At 31.4% G+C, this 23,455-nt stretch overlaps 2 protein-coding genes across 2 annotated transcripts in view; one reads left to right on the forward strand and one right to left on the reverse strand.

Moving 5' to 3' along the window:
- The window catches only part of LOC143071026 (arrestin domain-containing protein 3-like), a 45,987-nt gene extending 36,322 nt beyond the window's left edge, over positions 1-9,665 (reverse strand). The window contains exons 1-2 of the mRNA XM_076245114.1: positions 9,402-9,665; positions 2,461-2,601 (exon numbers count right to left, since the gene is read on the reverse strand). Of these exons, the coding sequence (XP_076101229.1) occupies positions 2,461-2,601; positions 9,402-9,519 (259 nt within the window). The 5' untranslated portion in view covers positions 9,520-9,665. The remainder of the gene's footprint in view (positions 1-2,460; positions 2,602-9,401) is intronic.
- An 8,434-nt stretch (positions 9,666-18,099) lies between these two features.
- LOC143070587 (uncharacterized) lies at positions 18,100-21,908 on the forward strand. Its single transcript, XM_076244831.1, has one exon. It carries the CDS (start codon positions 19,960-19,962, stop codon positions 21,796-21,798), a length of 1,839 nt encoding a protein of 612 aa, XP_076100946.1. The 5' UTR covers positions 18,100-19,959; the 3' UTR covers positions 21,799-21,908.
- Positions 21,909-23,455: the final 1,547 nt, after the last annotated feature.

Genomic DNA, 23,455 nt, shown 5'->3' on the forward strand with positions numbered 1-23,455 from the left:
ACTCAAGTATTTAATTATTCATACGTTCTTTGACAAACCTTCCTGAAATTTACCGGGATAATTCAGAAAATATATATACATAATACACTACGGTTACAACTCCAGCAGGCAAGTTTAATTTGGTCTCGATTCAACAATTATTGAATGTACTTTTTTAATAATATATATTTACTAAAGTATTCAAGAAGTAATGCATCCTTGTGTTGGTTTTCGAATATACGTGTTTCCCGTCGAACACACCAAATTTCATTTTAGTTTAAACATAAATGTTGATTGCAGTTTTATTCAATGCTCTTGTTTGGTTTTTTTTTTAAAGTATAGTTGTCATACGTTAAGATTATAGGTACTAGTATGAATAGATTTTGACAGCGGAAGAAGTGGGCAGTTGACTGCAGTCGCCTTGCAAACATCAGATGCAATAACTGCAACGATGCTTGACAAAGATGATTAATAATCCATGACTTATTTTCTCTCTCATCTTACCAGACCTCTATCCCACACTCAAAAGTTTAATCTGCCGCTTGAGAATATAATGGAGGACATATACATAGGAACAATTTATGGATATATATATAAAAGTAAACAAAGTACGGATACTAGTACTTCATTTAGGATGAACTTATTAGAATCAAAATTTTATAGGAAGGAAAACGACTTAACAGCATAACAGCATAACTACATCATCGATCTAAATATTTTCAAAAAGCTGAAGCTTAGTCTAACAAGTGTCATCGATCAAAACATTGAAAGCCTCCTCGTCAATAACACAACTTTTTAGGTTAATACTATCATTGTTGATATCTGGAGTTTGATCTCCGATATAGGTTGAATATGTCTTCTCTCGATAACGATTGAAGTCACTAAATATTCCAGAATATATTCAAGGTTTTTGTTATGTTAATTCCATTTTCAGTAGTTTCTGTTCGCAAAAATACCCTTCATCTTTTGAGTAAAAGTATAATTTATGGGAATTAGTATCTTTGATCATATCACAAAGATATAAAAATACAAATCAAATCGGTTGTGAAACAAGACTTGAATTCAAAACGAGGATAAAACAAAATGCAATCAATGTTTATAATGAGTATTAAATAAACTCATCATAAAAGGGAGACATGGTAAGATAAATAATGAGACAACTAGCCTGAAACATCCAATAAATAAGTATGTGAATGTCATAGTATTAGGCAGGTGATACCATATGTGCTACTTTGTCTGTTGGTCTCTTCTGGGAAGTTGTCTCATTAACAATTATACCACATCTTCTTTTTTATATTCCTAAATAAAGGCAACAGTAGTATACCGCTGTTCAAAACTCGTAAATCTATGGACAAAAAACAAAATTGGGGTAACAAACTAAAACTGAAGGAAACACATTAAATATAAAAGGAGAACCACGACACAACATTAAAATGTAACATACACAGAAACGGACTAAGCATTAGACAAAATCCGATGAGAATAACAAATATAACATTATTGGTGCATGTCTTCATACTTTTCATAATAAGATATTCAAATCTGTGGAAGTTATTGCATGTATACTCCTTTTTGATGTTTTACGAAATATATCGAAGAAAACATAAACCCAAACTGTATTATCGCCCGCCATGTTGCTGAAGGCATTTTAATTACGTAGTCAGATGTAAACCAAAATCGACCATTTTATGATGAAAGTTACTAATTAATTAATGTTGTCAATCATGTTAAAACAGTTTTTGTAATATAATGATATTCGTTTTCACTGTGTTCGATATGTGTTTCCAGCGTATCTACATCGGATAGCCCAGGTGTGGATTTCTAATGCAAAACATGTATACTTGTAACTGTATTTCTTTTGAAAACATAGATACAAAACGGGGATACTCAGATAATACAGAGATACACTGCATACAAAGGTTTTTTAGGTTTGATATTAAAAAGCTTGGTCATTTAGAGTGTACAATATGCATCTTTAATATTTACCATCACTTAAACTTATATTCAATAGATATATACAGGTTCCATCAATTTTTATATCTAAAGTCAGATCAAGGAATAAATTTGGTTCTTACTCCCTGCTAATTTTAGTTACCACGTCAACAACTATGATATGCATACATATTGTTAATATTATCTGTTTTTTTTTATGATAGCCATAGATGCAGAAAATTTGAGAAATAAAAATACGAATCAAAATTGATAAAAAGTTATTATAGTTATTAAAAAATAGCCTTTTTATAATCCCATCTTGATTAAATACGACAATGTTTTTTTCCAATACCTTTTTTCCGTTGCAAATATTAGATCCAATAGTAAAATTATTCGTTTCTTTTTTATGATTTTTATTTAAATCATTCAACACATATGATGGTTAATAGAGATGAAAATGTAATGTGAGTATATTAGACATAATTAACAAGCTCTTTTTTTAGTTGAAATTCAAGGGGGAGGATATTTCAGACTACCTATGGTACTTACCAAAAACGTATGCTGAATGGTCAAAATACTGTTCAACCGCATCAAAGTGTTTCGCTACTGTCCGTTTATTTTTTCCTGTTCCTGATGAGTATCGTTCTACCCAGTGAACACTGGCGTAACCATGGAAACGAAGCCGTATTCCTGTAATAAAACGTACAATGATATTGTTTATCAGTTTAACAAAAGCGGGAAGGACGGTTTACAGATTTGAAATACGAGAAAAAAGAATGAAAGGAGAAGTAGGGTAGATACCGATGAAGCAGTAAACCAATGATACAACAAACCAATAAAACAATTTCTAGAGTGCAACTCGAACTCTATTACACGATACATACTGTGAAAAGATCAAATAAAAACAATCAAAAACTCCCATCAACAGATTTTTGTATAAAAGACTTCCCCAATTCAATTTGATGACTGAACTTTCAAGGTTGACCTTGTGTCATTTTGGGAAAACACGTCATAGGACATTATGACATGACGATATTTGCATTTTTACGGAAAAATTAAGATATAACATAGAATGAGATAACCACTGACTTTGTTGCGGATTTTGTTGCACATGTGCATGCTATTGCAATGGAATTTAATTCATTAATGTTAATTTTTCAAACGACCCTTTTCTATAAAAGATAGTGAACAAGAATTCGTACAAAAAGAAAAATTAACAAAAATCAATGCAAAATCGACATTTTACACTAATATAACATTTATAAAATTACAATGTCTATCTTAAAGGGGCAATAGCTGTCAAATTGATGTTCACCGATTCTAATAAAATTCTCATATTTGATTTATAACAAAACTATAAACAGTCTAAATAAAACAATTTACAAGGCACAGGCATGAAAATACGTAGCTTCCTTTCGTGAGTATTTGAGTCTAGACGCCATCTAATTATTTATCGAGTTGACCTCTATAGTCATCCGATGACCATATGAGCGATGTAAACATAAATATAGATATAAATAGATTGTGCAAACACGTGCTGTTGAATTATTCTAGGTCTATTTAATTTCATATTACAGATAAAAAATAAATGTTTATCATCGTTTTTACCTGTATTAGAATGTTTGTTTGTGGATCGAATCAGTCAATCAAATTATTTACCTTTGTTTCACTTTCAATGTTGACATTCTCTTCCTTTAAATAACTTTACACATACAATTCACGTGTTCTCCATCTCAAGCTAAGGGGTTAAATAAAAGTTCACACGAATACGGATTCAATGAGGTCGAGTTATTTACTTGCAAGTGAATAATTCATAATCAATGTTTTTTTGCTTATTTTGACAAAATTGAACCTTATTGGCTACTAAAAAGGAATAATAATTTCACTATTTGTATTTCATTACTGATTGAGTCAAAAAAAATATATTAGGTTTTTCATATATCTCTTAGCTAGTGCCCTTTAACATGTTTTGTGAGGTTTAAATCATAAAACAAATCATTCATAACGTTATATTGTTATTTCACGCAATCGTATATTAAATCTTTGAAACACTATACTAAATGGTTGAAGGATTGGAAACTAAGTCATTTTCAGTTTCTATTGAACTACTGTTGAATATTTCCTTGGTATACCATGTCGTATTTTGTATTATGTATTATATTTTCTTATATGCACACCTCTATATTCATATATATTATATATCTCTTTTAAAATTCTTATATTGGTGTAAAATTATGTATATGTATCCTATAAGCTGTATTGCTTTCGGAATAAAGTATCATTATTTTTTCAAGATACAAGTTAAGATATGATGTACACTTATCAATCATTATAAGTTTGATGGGGTAGATGCTTCAACATAGTCGGATATATTATGTGTTAATGAGGAAGAAAACAGCATTTGAATTAAAGGGTCTTATCATTTTCTATGAGAATAACATGAATTATTCAAAGAAATCTATTCCAAAAGTTAAAAAAAAAGTACATGTCAGTTTTGTTTTTGTTTTGTTTTTTATTTTTATTTTAGATTCCGTTATACATCTTTTGTTTAAGTAAGTATGTATTTTAAAGATAATTCATTTTCAAATTATTCATTGTTATTTGGACCTACGTTCCCAAACCCGTCTCAGAGTAACTTATGCATCTTTTTGACACTGTTGCAATTAAAAAATTATAACAATATAAAGATCGCACTTTTTGTGCACCAGATGCGCATTAGTAGATACGCTTCACCGGAAACGAAAAAACCCGAAAAAGCAAAGCAAATGTGAAAACTTCAGGACCTATGCGACATACAGGGACCTTAAAAATATATCCAGTCCTGTCTAACGGCAACTCTGTCAAAAGGAGTTCAAACCATTAATTCATATGTGTTGTTCTTTAACCTTTTTAATCCAAATAAAATATAAGAAATGTGTGTTATAAATCTCCTCAGTTGCAAAACACTAACTATAGTATTTTGATATTTAGGGGACACAAATAGATGTGATACAATCGCCAATCTGACAAACATCCATCAGAAACCAAATGACGTAGAAATTATACGCCGCAACACGACCTTTTACAAGAAACAAAGTCCATACCTTCATAGCAAGTCTTAAAATCAAGTTGGCTACGTAATTCATATTCTTAATTCGACTTTCTAGTGTTACATAAGTAACAATTGCGTAATTAGTATTCTTTTTTCTCCCACATTCACGAATGAATAGCGAAATGAAAACCATTATTGTTTTGTCATACAAATTGTTTACCCTAACAGTTTAAGATATATGTTAGCAGTTCCGTGTTCGACAAGCATGTGTTTTCTAAGTGGATATTTGTATGAAGAATATGTAATCGTTTCTGGTTTGACGCCAAACATTTCCTTTTCAAACCACGATTCATAAATTCTTTAAGCCATGTCAATATACAACAATATGGCATCAACTACTTTTACAAATATTTCAGCAACAGAATATCCCTGTTATATTAGTTTACTGATTCAACAGGGAAAGTGTAAAGTAAATAACAATTGATTTATAGTTGTACAAAATGTTTGAGGTATATATAAACTTTCAAGGGTTGACAAGGATAAGGAAATATTGTTATATCTGGATTTCTTACGTCCAGCTGATGGACGCCTCCGGAAGCGGGATTATGTCGCTGCATTTAAGACCCATTGGTGGCATTCGGTTGTTATCTGCTCTTTGGTAGTGTTGTTGTCTCTTTGAGACATTCCCCATTTCCATTTTTAATTTTACTAACATTTATCTTTTTGATTTTTCTCTTGCTAGAAACGTTTTTTTATATAAACAAATTGATAAGAGTATAAATATTTTAAGAATTTTAATAAGTTATTGATTTACATGATACATGTATATGATGAATACATTAACTTATAAGATAAATACTTTTCTAATGTTATTTTTATCGATAGTCTTATTATTATTATTAGTATCATTATTACATCGGCACGGATCAAGACTTTTTCAAGGTGTTTCTACCTAAATAGGTTTACGAGTAAAACAGGCAACTGTGCGTCAAATGTATGATAATTCTAAGAACTAAATTACAGACAAAATGTGGAAACCAAGGCGTTATTGTTATAATTATAATCAATTGGTGTTTGCTTTTGAGTGTGGGGGTGGTTTTTCAATGTTCAGTGTTCATGTTGTTTGACTAACAATTGTCTAAATTTCAATACCATTTTTTGTTTCTATATATATATATATATATATTTATTATCAAATTAATTATTTATCACACATTTGTATCAATACACCTACAAACGTAGCCGAAATGTGATTTCGTGATGCATCGTGGGGGAAATTCAGTTGCTACAATTTTCGCGGAAATCATATTTTAAAATTAACCGGATACTTGACAATGTTATAGCATCAGCATCATGTTAAAAGCAGCTAGCAATCGATATTCAATAATTCATATTGATTGTCAATAGGGATGTTTACAAGAGTATTTAGTACCTGAAATGTGAAATTGGTTGAATTGAAAACAAGGAAATATCAAATTGGTTTTCAAAATTCATTATTTACATTTAAAGGACACATTTAATTATATGTAATAAGCTTATAAGTAGCAAATTATTCAAATGATGTTACAATATTATTTCATTTGTACTTTATTATGAATTATTTACTAGTTATGAACACGACCGATAAAAAATAATTATTTATTTCATATAATTTTAACATTTTCATTTTGAACTTGCAGAATCAAATTAGACTGTGTTATCAGTTATATTAATCTTTACAATATATATTATATATTTCTATTTATTTATAACAATCTGATTTTAAAAAAGAAATGTCATCCAATTCACTACAAATAATTGCCTGGCTTCCAATATGAAGCAAAACCTTGAATAGCATAAAAATTATGTTCAAGACTCGTTACCGCCTGTACTGAATTACTGTTGACTAAAATACTGTCGGCGTTATAACTGTACAATGATGAACAAACTCTGGAAAATGCAGATTTTAGTTATGGACAAAATATCTCACTAGTACTAATACATTTGTTAAAACATTTGTTTTTCCATTTTTGAAATAGTACACAACATTTGACTGATGCAAATATCCAATGCGATTTATGCTGAATAGATACAGTTAAAATAGAAACTTGTTCGTGAATATTCTACTTTCCCCTTATGTGTTTTTTGTCGTCACTGCTGCGGTCCTGAAATATGTTATTACAAACTTTTCCAAAATTGTCATAGAAATCCTAAAATTATCGAGAACTTCAATTTAAACTCCTTCATGTACAACTGACATATATGCGATCTCGTGTTATGCATCCTTGACGTTCAAATATTTGAGCTGGAGCGTTCTTGCATAGGGGTAATAAAATGGGCGGTTGGGACGAATAAGATAAAAAAAAAAATAACAAAAATACCGAACTCCGATGACAATTCAAAACAGAAAGTGCTTAATCAAATCCCACAAACAAAGCTCTAACACGTCTTTGTTTTTTTAGACTTCGGCAAATCAGAGTAAACTATCAGGATAAGTTATTGACGGTTAATTGACCAGTGTCACATGTTGAGCGTGATCTGCTAAGCCTTACGGATCACCCGTGACCACAACTGGTTATTTTTGGGGTTTGTGTTTCTCAGTCTTTCGTTTTCTTTGTTGTGGTTTGTGTATTGTTTGTCTTTTAGTCGTTTTCGTTTTCTGTCATGTCATTGTCAGTTTGCTTTAGACTTATATAAATTTGAATATCTTTTGGTATATTTAGCCTCTCCTTTAAAAGCTTACTAGAACATACTCGCGACATCACGGGTCTGTGGCTGAATTTAAGTATCTTTGCATTTTGGCCTGGATTTTTGGTAATCATGTCAAGAAAATAAAAAAGAAAAATAATAGTACAAAAGACATAGCATAGAAAACTAGACTAAGCAAAACGAAACCCACCAAATCTGTAAACAGATCCTACTCCACATGTGGCACCCGTCGTGTTACTCATGTTATAATAAACCCGGTAAATAGCCTAATTTGGTAGGTTAAATTCGTGAAAAGGGAACGAATTGTAGTTACGACATAAGGAATATATCAGATATCATCTAATGAAGTTATGCTGATTTGTAAGGTTCACAGTTTTTCAAAAGCTTTCTGTATTAAGGTGGTAGAAAATATACCATGTTTAACCCCGCCGCAATTTTGCGCCTGTCCCAAGTCAGGATCCGCTGACCTTTGTTAGTCTTGTGTGATTTTTAATTTTATTTTGTTGTGTATAATTCGGAGTTTAGTATGACGTCCATTATCACTGAACAAGTGTACATATATGTTTAGGGGCCAGCTGAAGGACGTCTCCGAGTGCGGGATTTTCTCGTTGCATTGTAGATCCATTGGTAGCCTTCGGCTGTTGTCTGCTCTATTGTAGAGTTGTTGTGTCTTTGACACATTCCCCATATCCATTCTCAATTTTACTGTTCAAGTGTCTTCAATAGTGTAACATAGATATAAAAAAAAAGAATTCCAGAATCTACTGATAGAGGAAGGATTTACAAAAAGTAACACGTTTAAAACTGAAATTACATGTGACATATACAATTGGTATTTGAATTGAACCGGAACTTATCAATTACTAGTTAGTGGAAAACAAATTTTAAAAGGGCCTGGAAAGGTGTGATTTTTAAACAACACCGTAGTACTATATACAATTGAATTCTTTGATTCGTCTTTTTTTTTTGCGTCATTTCTGCAATTTGAACCTCTTTATTTGTATAGTTTAGATGATTTTATTTTGAAACAACAATATTACTGCAGTTACTGGGTTATCCTCTTTTGGCATATTTACCTTTTCTAAAGTTATATTAACCTTGACAACTATATCTTATCTGCAACACAAATAACTTACGGCCACAATAAATCTTATAATATCTTTCTCTCATGTATTAGAGCGTTTAGCTGTAACGTTGAAACAGTTTCAAAACCAAAAAAAAGAGACCACAGTCCCATTACGGATTATTAAGTATGATACAATATACAAGTCAGAGTAACGCTATAAAATTGTACAATAGTACGTTTTAACGTTAAAACAATATCATTCCATATAGTAATGTATTTAAACGTCTCAAGAGGCAAGGTTATCATACATAATTTATACATAATTTGAAAGTAAAGTAGTTTTAATCATCTATATTTATTGTCAGTTAATGTTTGGTTTCATTTGAATCCAAGTTTCTTCTGTATTACTGCTGAACCAGTTGTCCTTATGTATTTCAGGGTTTTTATTATCATTATTATTATTATTATTATTATTATTATTATTATTATTATTATTTTAATTATTATTATGAAATGCATTTTAGCCTTTAATTGACATTTTGATTGTAAAGTTTTTTGAAAGATCTGAACCTAATATCCTAATCATTATTATTATTGTGCTAACAAAGAGTTATCATTTACAAACACTACTCAATCCTTGGTGTGTTTTGTATTTTGTTACCTTTCTATTATGCACATTTGAAAATAGTCACATATCATCCTTACCTTTAATTTTTAAGTTACCGTTCAAATCAATTACTACAGTTCCTTTTAGAGTTTCCCCCGAATAGCACACCATTTTGGAACTGTCAAATTGAATTTCAAGTTTGTTCAACTTTCCCATTTTGTAAAAAAACTCTCTACGATTTCATTTCCATCAATTATTCCAACTCTCACTATTTTTATTAATCCATCACTAATATAACTCAATTATAATCAATATTTCAACATTGACTTCCGTTACTGAAATTTAAATTGCTTTATTGTGTCAACTAGTTGTACACACTGTCTCTTCACTATATACACAGATGAAATTTTCATTTAAAATTAGTAAATTTATAGAAAATCAATTAACTGACATATACTTATACTATCTTGATAATTTATTCATTCTATATGAAGACTGATTACATGGTTTTAATAGATATATTGTAAGTGGTCGTGTCTTTGTAAGAACAACATATCCAATAAAAGACTAATCTCTCTATCAATGTATCTTACAGGTAACAGTGTTATGAGAATGTATTTTACCATTAATGATATTTTATCGTGATTCCAAATAAACACAATGATGCCAAAGAGAGGACATCAAACATTGTTCTAATGAAGAACTGTTGTTAAAAGTTATATATATATATATATCATCTAAAATTTTGTTTTAAGAATATGTTGCGTTATTAATAAATTTAACAGACAAAATAAAAAAAAGTCCTTCTTTATCGACTAAAAAATCAAGTCGATCTAGTAGAACAACTTTGTTCTGAAACTGTCATCTTGATCTGAATAGAACTTGAAAGACGGAAAAATAAACTTATATTATTATCAGTCTTTTAGTCAATTAAGGTCAATTTAGTCTCTTTCTTCGTACTGTTCAGTATTTTATTTTACCTCAGTACTCATCAACATCATATGAATTGTTTGAAAAATTTCGAAACAGTTCTGAATCGACTGCAAGCGAATTGTACGAACAGCTCTGAATTTACCTTTGTGGATAAGTCTGAAAATTGACTTAATAACTGACCCTGACTTATCAATTTAGTGTTCAGGCTTTTCAGATGTTGTTAAGATTAAAATGACGATTAAAGACTAAAAATCATTTACTAGTGCACTTTATTTTTGAAGATATCATAAATTTTGTGATCGGGTATCTGTATGCGTTGTTTCTAAAATCTATATTGCCACCGTTTTCGACTGTCTGCTCAAGAAATACTAAATTTGATAGCATATTTGTCGTATTTTGTTTTTTGTTTGTGTAATTTAGGTGGGGAGGGGGAATTTGTATATTTATTTAGATTACAAATATCTTATATTTACATCGTATATTAAACCAGCAATGAAAAAACTAATTTCAAATAATAATTAATCATCGGAATTCAAAAGCAGATTATAAAAATGATATTAGTCAATATCTTGAAAAAAAACAGTTATTACCAACATACATACGACGGAAGCTAACAATTAATTATCTATATTACTAAAATAACGATATTCAATGTTAACCTTCCACAAAACATAAATAAATAAGATGCAATAAAACATACATCAAACATAATTAAAGAAAAAGTACACCCTGGATGGCGCACGAATACCATGGCAACGACCGAAAAACATATCAAATGTAGTTGTTTCCAGTTATATTAAGAAAACCTGGATACGTTCAAACTGAAAGATTTTGAAAGCAGATGACAGTGCACCTTGTAATCAGCACGAATTTATCAGATGCCAATACTAATACCAATAAATCGATTTAAATAAGGACTAGAAATATTTATGCTTTCACTTAAGAAATGAAGATAGCTAAATCATTTTGAGAATTGTATACTCTAACAGCGGTATACTACTGTTGCCTTTATGTATACTTGACTGACCAATAATTTAAATAAGTGGCACTTTTGTATTATGTGTTTTGGAAAATGTCACTTTCGGCAACATTGGCTATGCAATGACGACAATTTTTTTATTGGTAGTGGAAGTCGGGGCGCTTTATCGACCTTCGTTTGGAAAACTGGTAATTCTTGTCAAGAAAGATAGAAATCGGACTTTCCTCGCCAACTAAGGAGTTCTTACACTATTTAAACATAAAAATCTAAATAAACAGACCAGTATTCTAATTTGATAATAAATATTGGTCTATGTCTCGCGCTGTAAGCAGATTGCGTTGACATTCAATGCTAATATCAGTTAATTCTGCTTATTTAGACACACTTCGATTTAGAGCTAGGCATACTCAATACATATTTCTTTTTGAGAATACCGAATGTCCGACGTAAATGGGTTTTTTTATATTTATTGTTTCGTTTGTTTTAACATATTTTATTCATTTCTAAAAATCAATGTCCATATGAAGGATATACTTTTTTCCAAAATCTTTTTGATGATGTGTTTCTATAGTTTGCATTGTAGTTTATTTACTAAGAATGAAAATGGTGGGTTGAACATAACGTCAAGTTTAAACATCCTTTCAATGTAAACAAATTCCAGATTGAACTGAAATGTACCTTTACACTCTCTAGAAACAATCACTTGCAATATACGGAATTCAGAGAACCCAATAACGTCATGATACAGCTTAGCATAATTATATGCATTCTTCAAAAGGTGTAATGGTGGCTAGCTAAAAAACAGAAATTAAAAAAATGTGAGATACTGAATTTTATAAGCATGACATGTATAACCTGAAAAGAAAGACAAACAATTACAAATTGTAATAGCATTTTTTTTTCTATCCTGTGAACTAGGAATTAAGGGGCAGATCCAGTGTTCTTGGAAATTAGGAAAGGGAGGAAGATGTAATTGTCCGTAATATTAAAACTATCACCGAGCGTATGGAGGCTATTTTTACAATTATCTTATCACTACAAAAACATATTAAGAAGGGCTTACTCCATGAAAGCGTCCGCCTGAACTATTTACCTTGCAGCAGTCCATTGGGGCTGTTCATTTAACAATATTTAAGCTTGTTTGCTCTCAAAAATTTGTGTAACCATCTTTTTGTCTCAATCATTCCAATCTAGAAATACGTGCCTTAATCCGATATTGTACATTTCTGAAATGCAAAACATATATGGGTTCAACTGGAGTTCATGAACCACGTAGTCTTTTTTATCAGTCAGTCTGTTCGATTGAATCTTATCGTTGCAAACGAAAAGCCTAATAAAAAAGAAGGTTTACTTTGACAAACATTTACTGATTAAGGTTATTTGCATTTTTTTATTTTCAAAATTATTCTTATGCATCAAAATTTAAAATAAAAAATATAAATGTGCTTCGCGACTATAATCTCAGCTTCATTCTTACATAAACTATGTTTGTTTTTATGTCTATTAATAATATTATAAGCATCAAATAGTTTCACGTTTTTAACTAAGATATTAACTTTATTTATAGATTTGATTCCTTTTTCGTATTTTACTGACCGCTTCCATCCTCGCTTACTACAATTCAACTGAAATAATCACGAGGAAATAATGCATAAACTTCTCTGATGTAAAAGTATAGCCACTAATGAAAACATTATAGAATTGTCCAAAAATAAATACAACAGCTGAGTTCTATTTCTGATCTGGGAATGTGCTTTTAAAAAAACTGCACAACTATTCTAATAAACTTTAACATCTTAAATGAAATTATTTAAAAATGTATCTCCCTTGATTTTTTCAACTTTGGTTGTCTTCAAATTTCATTACTATTCTTATAAATAACATCTGTAATATAAAATCACAACTGGATTTTTATACTTTTGTTTAATGTGCTATTAAAAGAACGACAATTCATATAAACTACAGAACTAATTCAAACTGTCCAATGAAGCATAAAAGGAGGTATTGGAAAACACATCTTTCAGATACTTGTATTTAAATAAAATTATAAATGTATTGTTTTTAAATTCAGCGCTTCACATGCATGCAGTTTATAATGTGATATCTTAAGTTGGAAGCCAGCTTTATATTGAGAACAATATAGAAGAGCAGTTATTAAATTTCAACATAAATAAACACGACAGATATAGTCAAGATATCATTTAACCTTGACAAGTCAACTAAATGAATTTGGAATTTAGATTTCTAAATTTAGATTTCTGATTCATATAAATAAAAATGTTTCTGGTCGGCAACCACGTCATTCAAAGAGAGAATTGGTTGTAAGCGTCTATTAATGTCATATTTGGTAAGTTAATTACTTATATTTCTATTTCAAAAGTTACTTTCTGTCTGGAAAAAAACGAAAGCAGGAAAAAAAACCGAAAATTATCTGAGGGTAAAAATAGATGATGAAATAAACAATGAACCTGAACATCTGCTAAAAATGGATTTAAAAGATAATTTAAAATTATTACCAGTTATAAGATTATTGTCTAATGTACTTGCAGTACAATTGTGAGGAATTCAACTGGTAGTAATGGTTAACTTGCATTATTGTTTTGTTTTGTTTTTTGTTCAAGGAAAATATTTTAAATCATAATATACATTTAAATTTACTTTCTGATCAATTTAGATTTGTATATCAACTTTAATAGCAGTTAAAAAGCCACTATGAGCTAAGTTATATTATCATAAAAAAAATTATAATATTTAGTTTCGATGTATGTCTGTTGTTAACAAACACGTTTGCATTCAGTTAGCAACGATTGTATTCACCTATATTGAAGTTACTTACTTTATAAAAGATTTTGGCAAAGAAACAAATGCATAGAAACCTATTATGAATACATATCAAAAGATTTATCAATGTTAGTAAGGATTTGAATTTGTATTTGATTGAATTTTTTCTAGAGTTTATCGAAAGAAGTTTAAATAACGTTTTTGAGTGCATCCGCCACTCTAGAGAAAACATATGTTTCATCTTAATACACATCCCGACTATTTGTTTTTACATTTTTAATTTCATCTTTAGTGGAACTACTGGATGGATACTCATCCTACGTATCGTACACATTATATATTATAGAATTAAATGCTCCTTTTATTTGTAAGAAATGAAAGAAAGCGCACAGAGAAAGAATTGAATGTTTTTACGACTGGACACAGGGAAAGGACAGCTAGTTTACCCTGTATTTTGGGCTCTCTGATATGCAGATATAATGTAGACCACAGTTTTATCAGCATGACAAAATGTAACTTCTATTCAAAACAGAAAAATTAAAGCCTAATTTATAATGAACGTAAGTTCAAACAACAGTACACAAAACACAACATATTAAAGGTAAGGTAGTTCAAACTCTGGAGTTTAATCTATGCTAATACATTTCTAATTCAAACATAGTTGATTATTAAAAATAAGGTAGTGTGGTATGATTGCCAATGGTAAACTATCAACCAGCGATGAAATGACATTGATAAAGCAATATATGTCACCATATGGCCTTCAACAATCAGCGAACTCAAACTAAAAGATCAGACAATATGAATAAAAAGATGTGGTAACAGTGCCAACAAGTGAATTGGTTTTAAAGACTTTCGATCTAGATTATATGAAAAGGAAGGCAGGCTCCATTGAGGGCTCAATGAGTATTACATCTTTTAACATCATGATAAACATTAACTTGAATTACTGTGAGTCACATATGCCAATACAAATTTCAAAATATAATTTTAGATTAGATGAATGGATCAATCCCAGCAGAATTATTTACGGATCGTGGCAGTTGTAAACGGGCCAGGACTAAATGCAGTGCGTTGTTTCTTCGACAGATGCTTTCCACCAAATTTACTTAACACTCAACTTTCAACAGTGTTAAGAAAAAAACTCGATTCCTTGAAACAAAAGAAAGTTCTGACCAACGCTCAGTGGGATACTTTATTTCCTCCACATGGTTTGTTATTATCAATTAGTTTTCTCTGAAATAATTAAGATGAATACTTTTTAACAAAAAAAACGAAATTCTGTTTGAATGTTCAAATTAACTTTTATTAACTGAAAGAAGCGTTGTGTCTTTTCTCTTTAATAGTTCTGGCAATTCATTTCCAACTGATTTTTAATTTGTACTTTGTATTGATGTTGCACCACTGCCTAAGGTCAGAGGAGGATTAAGCTTACAGGTTATTCTTTGTGTTCCCTTCAGAAGGCAGAAACCTATCGACTAGTGGATGATGTGTTCAATACTAGATTTGTATTTTTTCTTTTTTCAAACATGTTTTGCATGCCAGTGCCTTAATTTTACAGTTTATTTTACATTTTGTACATGTACATGGTTGAAGTAATTACGGTGACCCTAATTTGTATTCATATTCAACCGGGGTTTGTATGTGTTTTCCATTGACGCACCTCCTCATGTAAACTTACATGCTTGACCTTTGACATGGTGTTATAATATACAGGTATCATATACGATATAGGTTTTCTCAGATTTATATAGGTAGCCATAATTCACATTCTCAAATATCAAACTTGCTCAGTATACATTCTCCCAAATTATTACAATTAAACTCACTTTGCATTTTTAGATTATATGTCAACATGCTTGGGTTAATTGTTCTTGTAATCATTCATCAGCCAAAAAACTGATTAAATGTAATTTAATCTATTTAATTACTTTTCGAAATCCCATATAGAGAAAATAGTACTATTACATTTTCCCAGCATTGGATTGGCCTTTTGTGTACCCACGGCACGTGAAGGAAGTCAAATTAGAAGTACTGTGATTGGATGTAAGGGTTCAATATATTTTCTTCTGCAAGTGGTAGAACTTACGTTGCACTATACAGGACACCAACACTCAAATGATGATAAGGCCGTATTTTCCTCACAGGAGCCATACAAGAATATGGACAAATTTCGAAAAGTATGCACACTGTTTTAAAACACTGAAGCTCAGCCGACCTAGAAGGACAAATTACAAAAGTATCAGTGCGACAATAATGCAATAATTGACTTCCTATAAACACATCATGATTTTCATAATAAACTACAGTAGATTGTAAAGTGTACTTTAGGAAATAAGTACAATGAAATAACAATGATGAGATCTAAAACATGGAGATTAATAGGCTTAATTCTGAAAAAAAATATATTCTTATTTATATTTACAGGCAGTACTTCTTCATCCGTGTTTGATATTGCGCTTATGACACTTTTGCTGCGAAATTTTCATATCAAGAAAGAACCAAGATGGGGTTACGATGTGCTTCCGCCAGATCAAGATGAAACACCGGCTGCTGATTTGGCTAGGATAAAGTACTATAGAAATTTAATAGCACATTCAAAAGACGGCAAAATTGACGATGAAAGTTTTAAGGAAACTTGGACACAATTATACAATGTGAGTGAATTTCTTGTCTTGTCCTTAGCCTCTTTGCATATAAACAGTTATTTGCAAATAGTTCAAGTTATCGATAATAAATAAATCTTGATTTTAACCAAAAAACATTCCAATCTAAAAAGGAATAAAAATAAATTGGTAGCGCATTGGTTACTTTTAGGAATGTATAGTTTAAAGAACGCGTAGATATACTTTAAGTACTCTACAACTCTGCATTTCAATTAACAGGTAGTAGACAGATTAGGCGACGCCATTTTAAAACAACAATGCAAATTATTGGAACGTGCAGAACTTAACATGGCATACAAGGTCCAATGCGAAGAACTTTCTAGAAATATAGCAACACTAAAAGAACATGAAACTGCACTTGAAGCTCGACAAGACCAACTAGCTAGTGATCTGATGAAACATGAAACTATTTCAAGAGCAAACGAGGATATAATCAAACAAATTATAGAAGATATCAAAAGTAAAAATGAAGAGGCGGCATGCATTTTGGAAAGGCGTATGCAACATCTCAAAATACAACTGGATAGCATGTCAGCACATCTCAATTCACAGCAAAGTACTATTCCTCGTAATATGACAGGTAGGTGTAGTTTTTTCGGTCATATTATTGTTTTGTGTTTCATTTTACTTGACTTTACAACAAACTCTGGCAGATGAGATTTGTAACTTTAGTTCATTGTTACAAATAACGAAAAAAACGATTTTGTTCTGCGTTCTGCATTCCTATTGAAGATCGGATTAGCGTATACAAGAATGGTTATCATCAATACAGTACATGGCAATGATAAACAATTGTCCAAGAATCATTCTAGCTAGTTTAGACTTACAGATGATGCGGGGATTATTCTTGTTGAACAGTCTTCTCAAACATTGGCTCCATATAAATATATGTAGTTAATATCTGGCTGTCATGCTATTGAGGAGAAAACTGTCCTGTCGTTGGGGCCTGATTTTTTGACGTCATATGTACATTTGCAGTGTGAAATAGAAATACCAGGTGTTTTCCATGTTTTCAAGAATTGAATAAGATAAAATAAGTTAATGTGTAATATAAAAACAAATAAACAGCCACGATCTAATCAATTACTTACAGCAGAATGTTGTTCCTATTTTTTATGTTATCATATTGGAGTCTTACGACTTGAATAGAATAGACTCAAAGAGTGGAAGGTTAACTGAGACTGCTAGTGAAAATTATGCTCCTGTTGAATATATTGAGTACACAAATGTGTATCTTTACATATATGTTTCGTTGTAATTATTTAAAGGTTGTTCTATTTTTAATGTAAATAAAATTTTGCAAAAAACGAAGTATAAAAAAGCATCTCCTGAAAGGATGAAATACAAAATGAAACGATCTTATTGAAATGATAGCTTAAACCTCGTAAAACAAATATGTTATGAATATCTGTATTTGGACTTATTTCAGCAGTAACAGTGCACCAGATAAAAACGTGGATTGAAGACGAGGAAAAGTATGTTGTTATTGATGCTTCAGTTGATGCGTTAGAACTCCTTACGAAACATCATTCTCTGACAGTTGCTGGAAATGCAGGTTGCGGGAAAACTGCTTTCATAAGACATTTAGCCCTACAATTTATGTCACAAGGTTATGAAATAGTTCCAGTGATAGAGCCAAAAACTATTGTAGAATACCATGGTGACACAAGAAGACAGGTATTTGTATTGGATGATGCATGTGGGGTGCATACAGTAGATCGACAGAAACGCATGGCTTGGTTGGACTATGGTCAGGTTATACAAGAATGTTTATTGCAATCTGGTTCTCTATTGTTAGTGTCAGTACGGCTTTCTATATTGAATAGCGAGCCTTTTCAAGATTTGAAAGTTTTATCTAAAATAGTTGTCAATTTAAAAGACAAGCAATACGCATTATCAGTGAAAAACAGACAAGACATATTTCGATCGTATTTTAAGAAGGGTAATGAAGAACTAGGCATAACTGACAAATCTTTACTCATGCACGATGCATTTCCTTTATTATGTCGAATTTCTTCTAGATCATTGTACATAGTCGAAGATAACGATAATTTGCTTACAAAATCAGAAACCAACCTCAAGAATTTAGATACATTCTTTCAAACTCCTATTCAAGTAATTGAAAATGAAATAACATCCTTGAGAATCGACTCACCAGTAAGCTATTGTGTCTTGGTTCTGTGCTTGCTTTTTAATGGTAGATTACCAAAGCATGATCTGTTTGGCTCTAACCGGTATACTACTCTTTTAAAAGATTGTTATAGTGTATGCGGTCTAAATAGAGGTACTGCAATCAAAACTCTTCTTGACATAGCTAACAGTTTGACAGATGTTTATATAAAAGAAGTTGATGGTACGTTTATGTTTATTCATAATATCATAATGGATAGTGTGTCAGTTTGCTTTGGAGAACATTCACCAGGTATTATTATCAAATATGCCAATATAGAAGTTATAGTTAACAGGGTACAACTGAAAAAGATTGAAACGGAAACCATTGAGTATAAAATTTGTATTCCTGAAGATCGTCATTTTGATTTTTTCCAAAGACTTTATACAGAAATTATAAAGGGAAACGCTTGGCAAGTTTTCAATCATTGCCAATTAGGAATTCAATGGGTTCAAAAAGCATTTACAAAATATTTAGAAACAAAGAGTGACGAGGAATTACGTAATACATTTTTTCTAGTGAAAGATAAACAAGGAGATCGCCATCAGAAACTCCGTTTGAAACTTATGGACATATGGGCACAGTCCCTTGATAAAAAACTGACACAATTGGACTGTCATACATTTCTTGACTTGATTGTTAAGACTGCCTTCCATTGGGTCCTTGGGAAAGGTCTTTTTGAAATTATATATTTATTAGAGAGGCGGGTGTGTAGCAATGTGTACATTGAACTATCAAAAGCTGACAATTTGTGCACATTTATCACAATTTTAGGAGGTAATATAAAAACATATTCTTGGATATTGAACTTTCAAAAACGAAGAACTTTATGGCCACATGTACGCTTTACATTACTTCAAAACAAATATTTAATTTAAGATTTTCAATGGGCGGTGTTGACAGGCCAAACAGATATTGTAGAATTTCTTCTTAGTGAAAAGAATTGTCAAACATACGTAAACGAACAGATAACATATGACGACGTGCTTCACATAACTGGAAAACTTCTTGGATTTTCGGCTTTTACCGACAGAGTAAAGTTATGCGTGACAAAGTTTGTGCAAAAACATATATTTAACTTCAATTGTAAAGACGAACGTTCTGAGTATAATCTTGAAAATCTATTAATGTTGTATATGAAAGTGGTATCCACATTCTACTTCACAGACGATGAAAAGTTTAATAAATTAATATGTAAAAAATTCAATACCGATATAAAGCCGATAGTTTCAAAAATATATCAGCATAGAGTAGAGTTCCAGTGTTCTCAGTTTCCACTACAAAAAACTATTGATAATGAGTTATATGGTTACACGGAGGTCAGACGAACATATATTGCATGGGCAGCAATCCTTGGCCACGAGTCTGTGGTAAACTTGCTATTACTGCAAGGTGCCAATCCAAACAAAATAAGTATTCCATTTAATAGTGTTGCCAAAGAAATCACTGCTTTACCAGTAGTTTATGCAGCTCTTTATGGGAGATTAACAATTGTACAAGATCTGCTCAAGAATGGTGCATACATTGAATCCACTGGCCCAAAGGGTTGCACATTATTGATGTTTGCATCTAGTTATGGTCATTATGATTTAGTCAAATTCGTTCTAGATAAACATGTGGATATAAATGCTACGAATATGTTTAAAAACACTGCGTTATTGTATGCATCAAAAAAGGGACATACAAGCATAGTACGTCTGCTTCTTGAAAAAGGAGCAATCGCGAATACAAAATGCTTCAAATCATCAACGCCTTTGATGGAAGCTGCAAGCAGAGGATATCTCGAAATCGTTGAGATTTTATTGTGCCATTACACCTCTGTGAATGCTTGTGATGATGAAAATATGAACGCATTAACAAATGCCTCCATAAATGGTCATTACACAATCGTCGAAAGACTTTTAGAAAGGAAAGCTGATGTTCATATCCGGAATCATGAAAATGAAACAGCATTGATGATTGCTTGTAGGAAAGGTCATTTAAATGTGGTTTCTGTTTTAATTAAACACATATATGACTGTTTAAACAATTGCTATATCAACAAGGAGGAAGATTTTTCTACACCAGAGAACGAAAACAAGCTTGCTTTTTCGAAATTGCCATATGCATTTTGTTCCCCTCCAATTACTGAAGTGAGCGAGGAAATAAATCAAGCATTCTTAAACACTTATCGATATGGACATCTTGATATAATGAAGTTTTTACTTGACAATGGGGTAAGCGTACAAGTAAAATTACGTTCATCTCTTACCTTGTTAAATCATGCAGTTTATAGAGGCAAATATGAAATTGTCAATTTACTTCTGGAAAATGGAGCACAAGTACAAAAGAGAGCAAATTCTAGTATTCCGCCACTAATGTTAGCTACATGTAGAGGACATATTGACATCGTAAAACTTTTGTTGACACATGGAGCTAATATAAACTCAACATCTGAACATATGCCATTGGCTGTCACATGGCTAGAGGGCATTTGGATACAACAACATAGTAACGAATCCGAAAGAAAAAGTACTGACAAAAATGGTACTGCCTTGATATGTGCGATCCAAACCGGCTCCTCTTTGGAATTGATAGAAACATTATTACAGGTAAAGAACGTGAATATTAACTCGAAGACATACATGGGAAGGAGTGCTTTAATGCTTGCGTGTGGATCAAGTCAGGAGAAAGTTGTAGAATTGCTACTGCACTATAAAGCAGATGTCAACATCAGGTCGAATCAAGGTGCAACTGCACTAGATATTGCAACAGTTAGAGATCTGGAATCAAATAATGAAAAAATAATTAAAGCTTTGCTACGTAACGGAGCTATTCATTCTCAAGATATGATTCCATTCCCTGAAGGATACCAACTACATGGTATGCAATCAAACGATTCAAATTATGGAGTTGGCCGACTATGTGATTTATTACAAATAATCATGATCATTTTAATGCAGTTTCTGATAACCAAATGCGAGTAGACACGATAATGAATAATGCTAGTAGTCATGCATTTTTATATAATATTTTGGTGTATTTTACGAAAAACTTATTACATGTAGCAGCAATTATACCAAATGCAAATAGATATCAAAAGCATGAGCTAGGTTTGGTATGAATTGATGACCAGATAAGATTTCTCCAAAATCAAGCCGGACTTCTTTCATTTCGAACTTATTCGATAACAAATGACTCGAAAACCCTATAACCACGCAACTTTCGATGCTTATAAAAAAACACATAGCAGACAAGTGTGTGTGTGTGGGGGGGGGGGGGGGGGGGGCACGCAATGAAATTAAGCACAATTTTGAAACTGACAATCCTGTTGGTTCACTAAGTTTTGAGTTGAAAAAATGATTTAATGATAATGTTCATAATGCTTGAAGTGAAATGGTGTAGTTCAAATCATTTCAGCGATAACATTGCCTGTACCAATATTACTGTTTTATATAACTGCTACAAATTGATGAACTTGCCAATTTTATTAGACGGAATGCTATCTGATTTGTCATCTGCGCAGTTCTATATATAAATTCAAATATTGTATCTATGATGAGTTTATTGGTTGTTCATTCTGATTTAAATTACCTCTAGCTTAAAACCAGTGCTGCTACTGGTTGACTGGTGATTTAATATGTTGATATTCGAGAGAATCTTTGTGCCCCTGATGTTGTACTAGTCGATTTGCAATAGAGCAACAATTAGTTTCATCCATTTTTTTTCATCGATATGCCATTCGTCTTCAAGATTTTTTATAGCAAAAAGTGTAAAAATTTCGCTTATGAAAATTGTTCAATAAAAGTGTGCTTGTAATGAGAAAATTATCTCTTGGTACTATACAAGTTTGTCATAGGTATATGCTAGTATACTTCGATTATAAAGTAGCATGTATTCATAACCATTAAGGAAAATGGTATAATTGATAGAACACTCATCTAGAACACATTGATTTGCTGCATTGTATCAAATAAGCTAAATTCGGTCCATCGTGTAAATTTTTTGATTTGTCTATAAAGATAATGTGCGTTTAATTTGCAGGCGCATGGACCTGACGTGACGTGTGAAATACATATACCATTATTTTGTGTTAATAAAAAAAAAAGTATCCAGCTTAATTTATCATATAAATCTTTTTTTCCTGAAAATGATGACCTTATATGGCTATCTCGAAGTTCGATTCTTAAAGGTTATCTAAAAATTTGAAATTAGATAGAGAAATATTGTCTTTCACTTGGAAAGGTGTGTTGTCTTTGCGGGGGGTCCTGTACGATTAAACGAAGTCTTACAAAATGGAAGCAAAAGAGACCAAATAGACATTCAAACTCATAAGTCGAAAATAAACTGACATTGCCATGGCTAAAAAAAGAAACAGACAACCAAACACACAAAGAGACAGACAAACAAATTAAACATAAAACAACATAGAAAACGGAAACTGAGTAATATGAACTCCAAACAAAAACTTCGGAGGATCCCGTGTGCTCGGGAAGGATACACATACTCTGCTCCTCACATGTTACAACCTTCATGTTGCTCATTTCAGTACAATTTCAACACTTGTAACGCTTACTTTTATAACTTCCTTGTTAGCAGCAACCCTCTATCCTTATGAAGTGAATATAATAATTGTTTGCTAAA

This window comes from Mytilus galloprovincialis, chromosome 4, assembly GCF_965363235.1.
Source record: "Mytilus galloprovincialis chromosome 4, xbMytGall1.hap1.1, whole genome shotgun sequence".
NCBI lineage: Eukaryota > Metazoa > Mollusca > Bivalvia > Mytilida > Mytilidae > Mytilus > Mytilus galloprovincialis.

Bases quoted from the DNA above. Each gene is read 5' to 3' on its own strand.
- LOC143070587 (XM_076244831.1), top strand. From the start codon at position 19,960: ATGTTGTATATGAAAGTGGTATCCACATTCTACTTCACAGACGATGAA.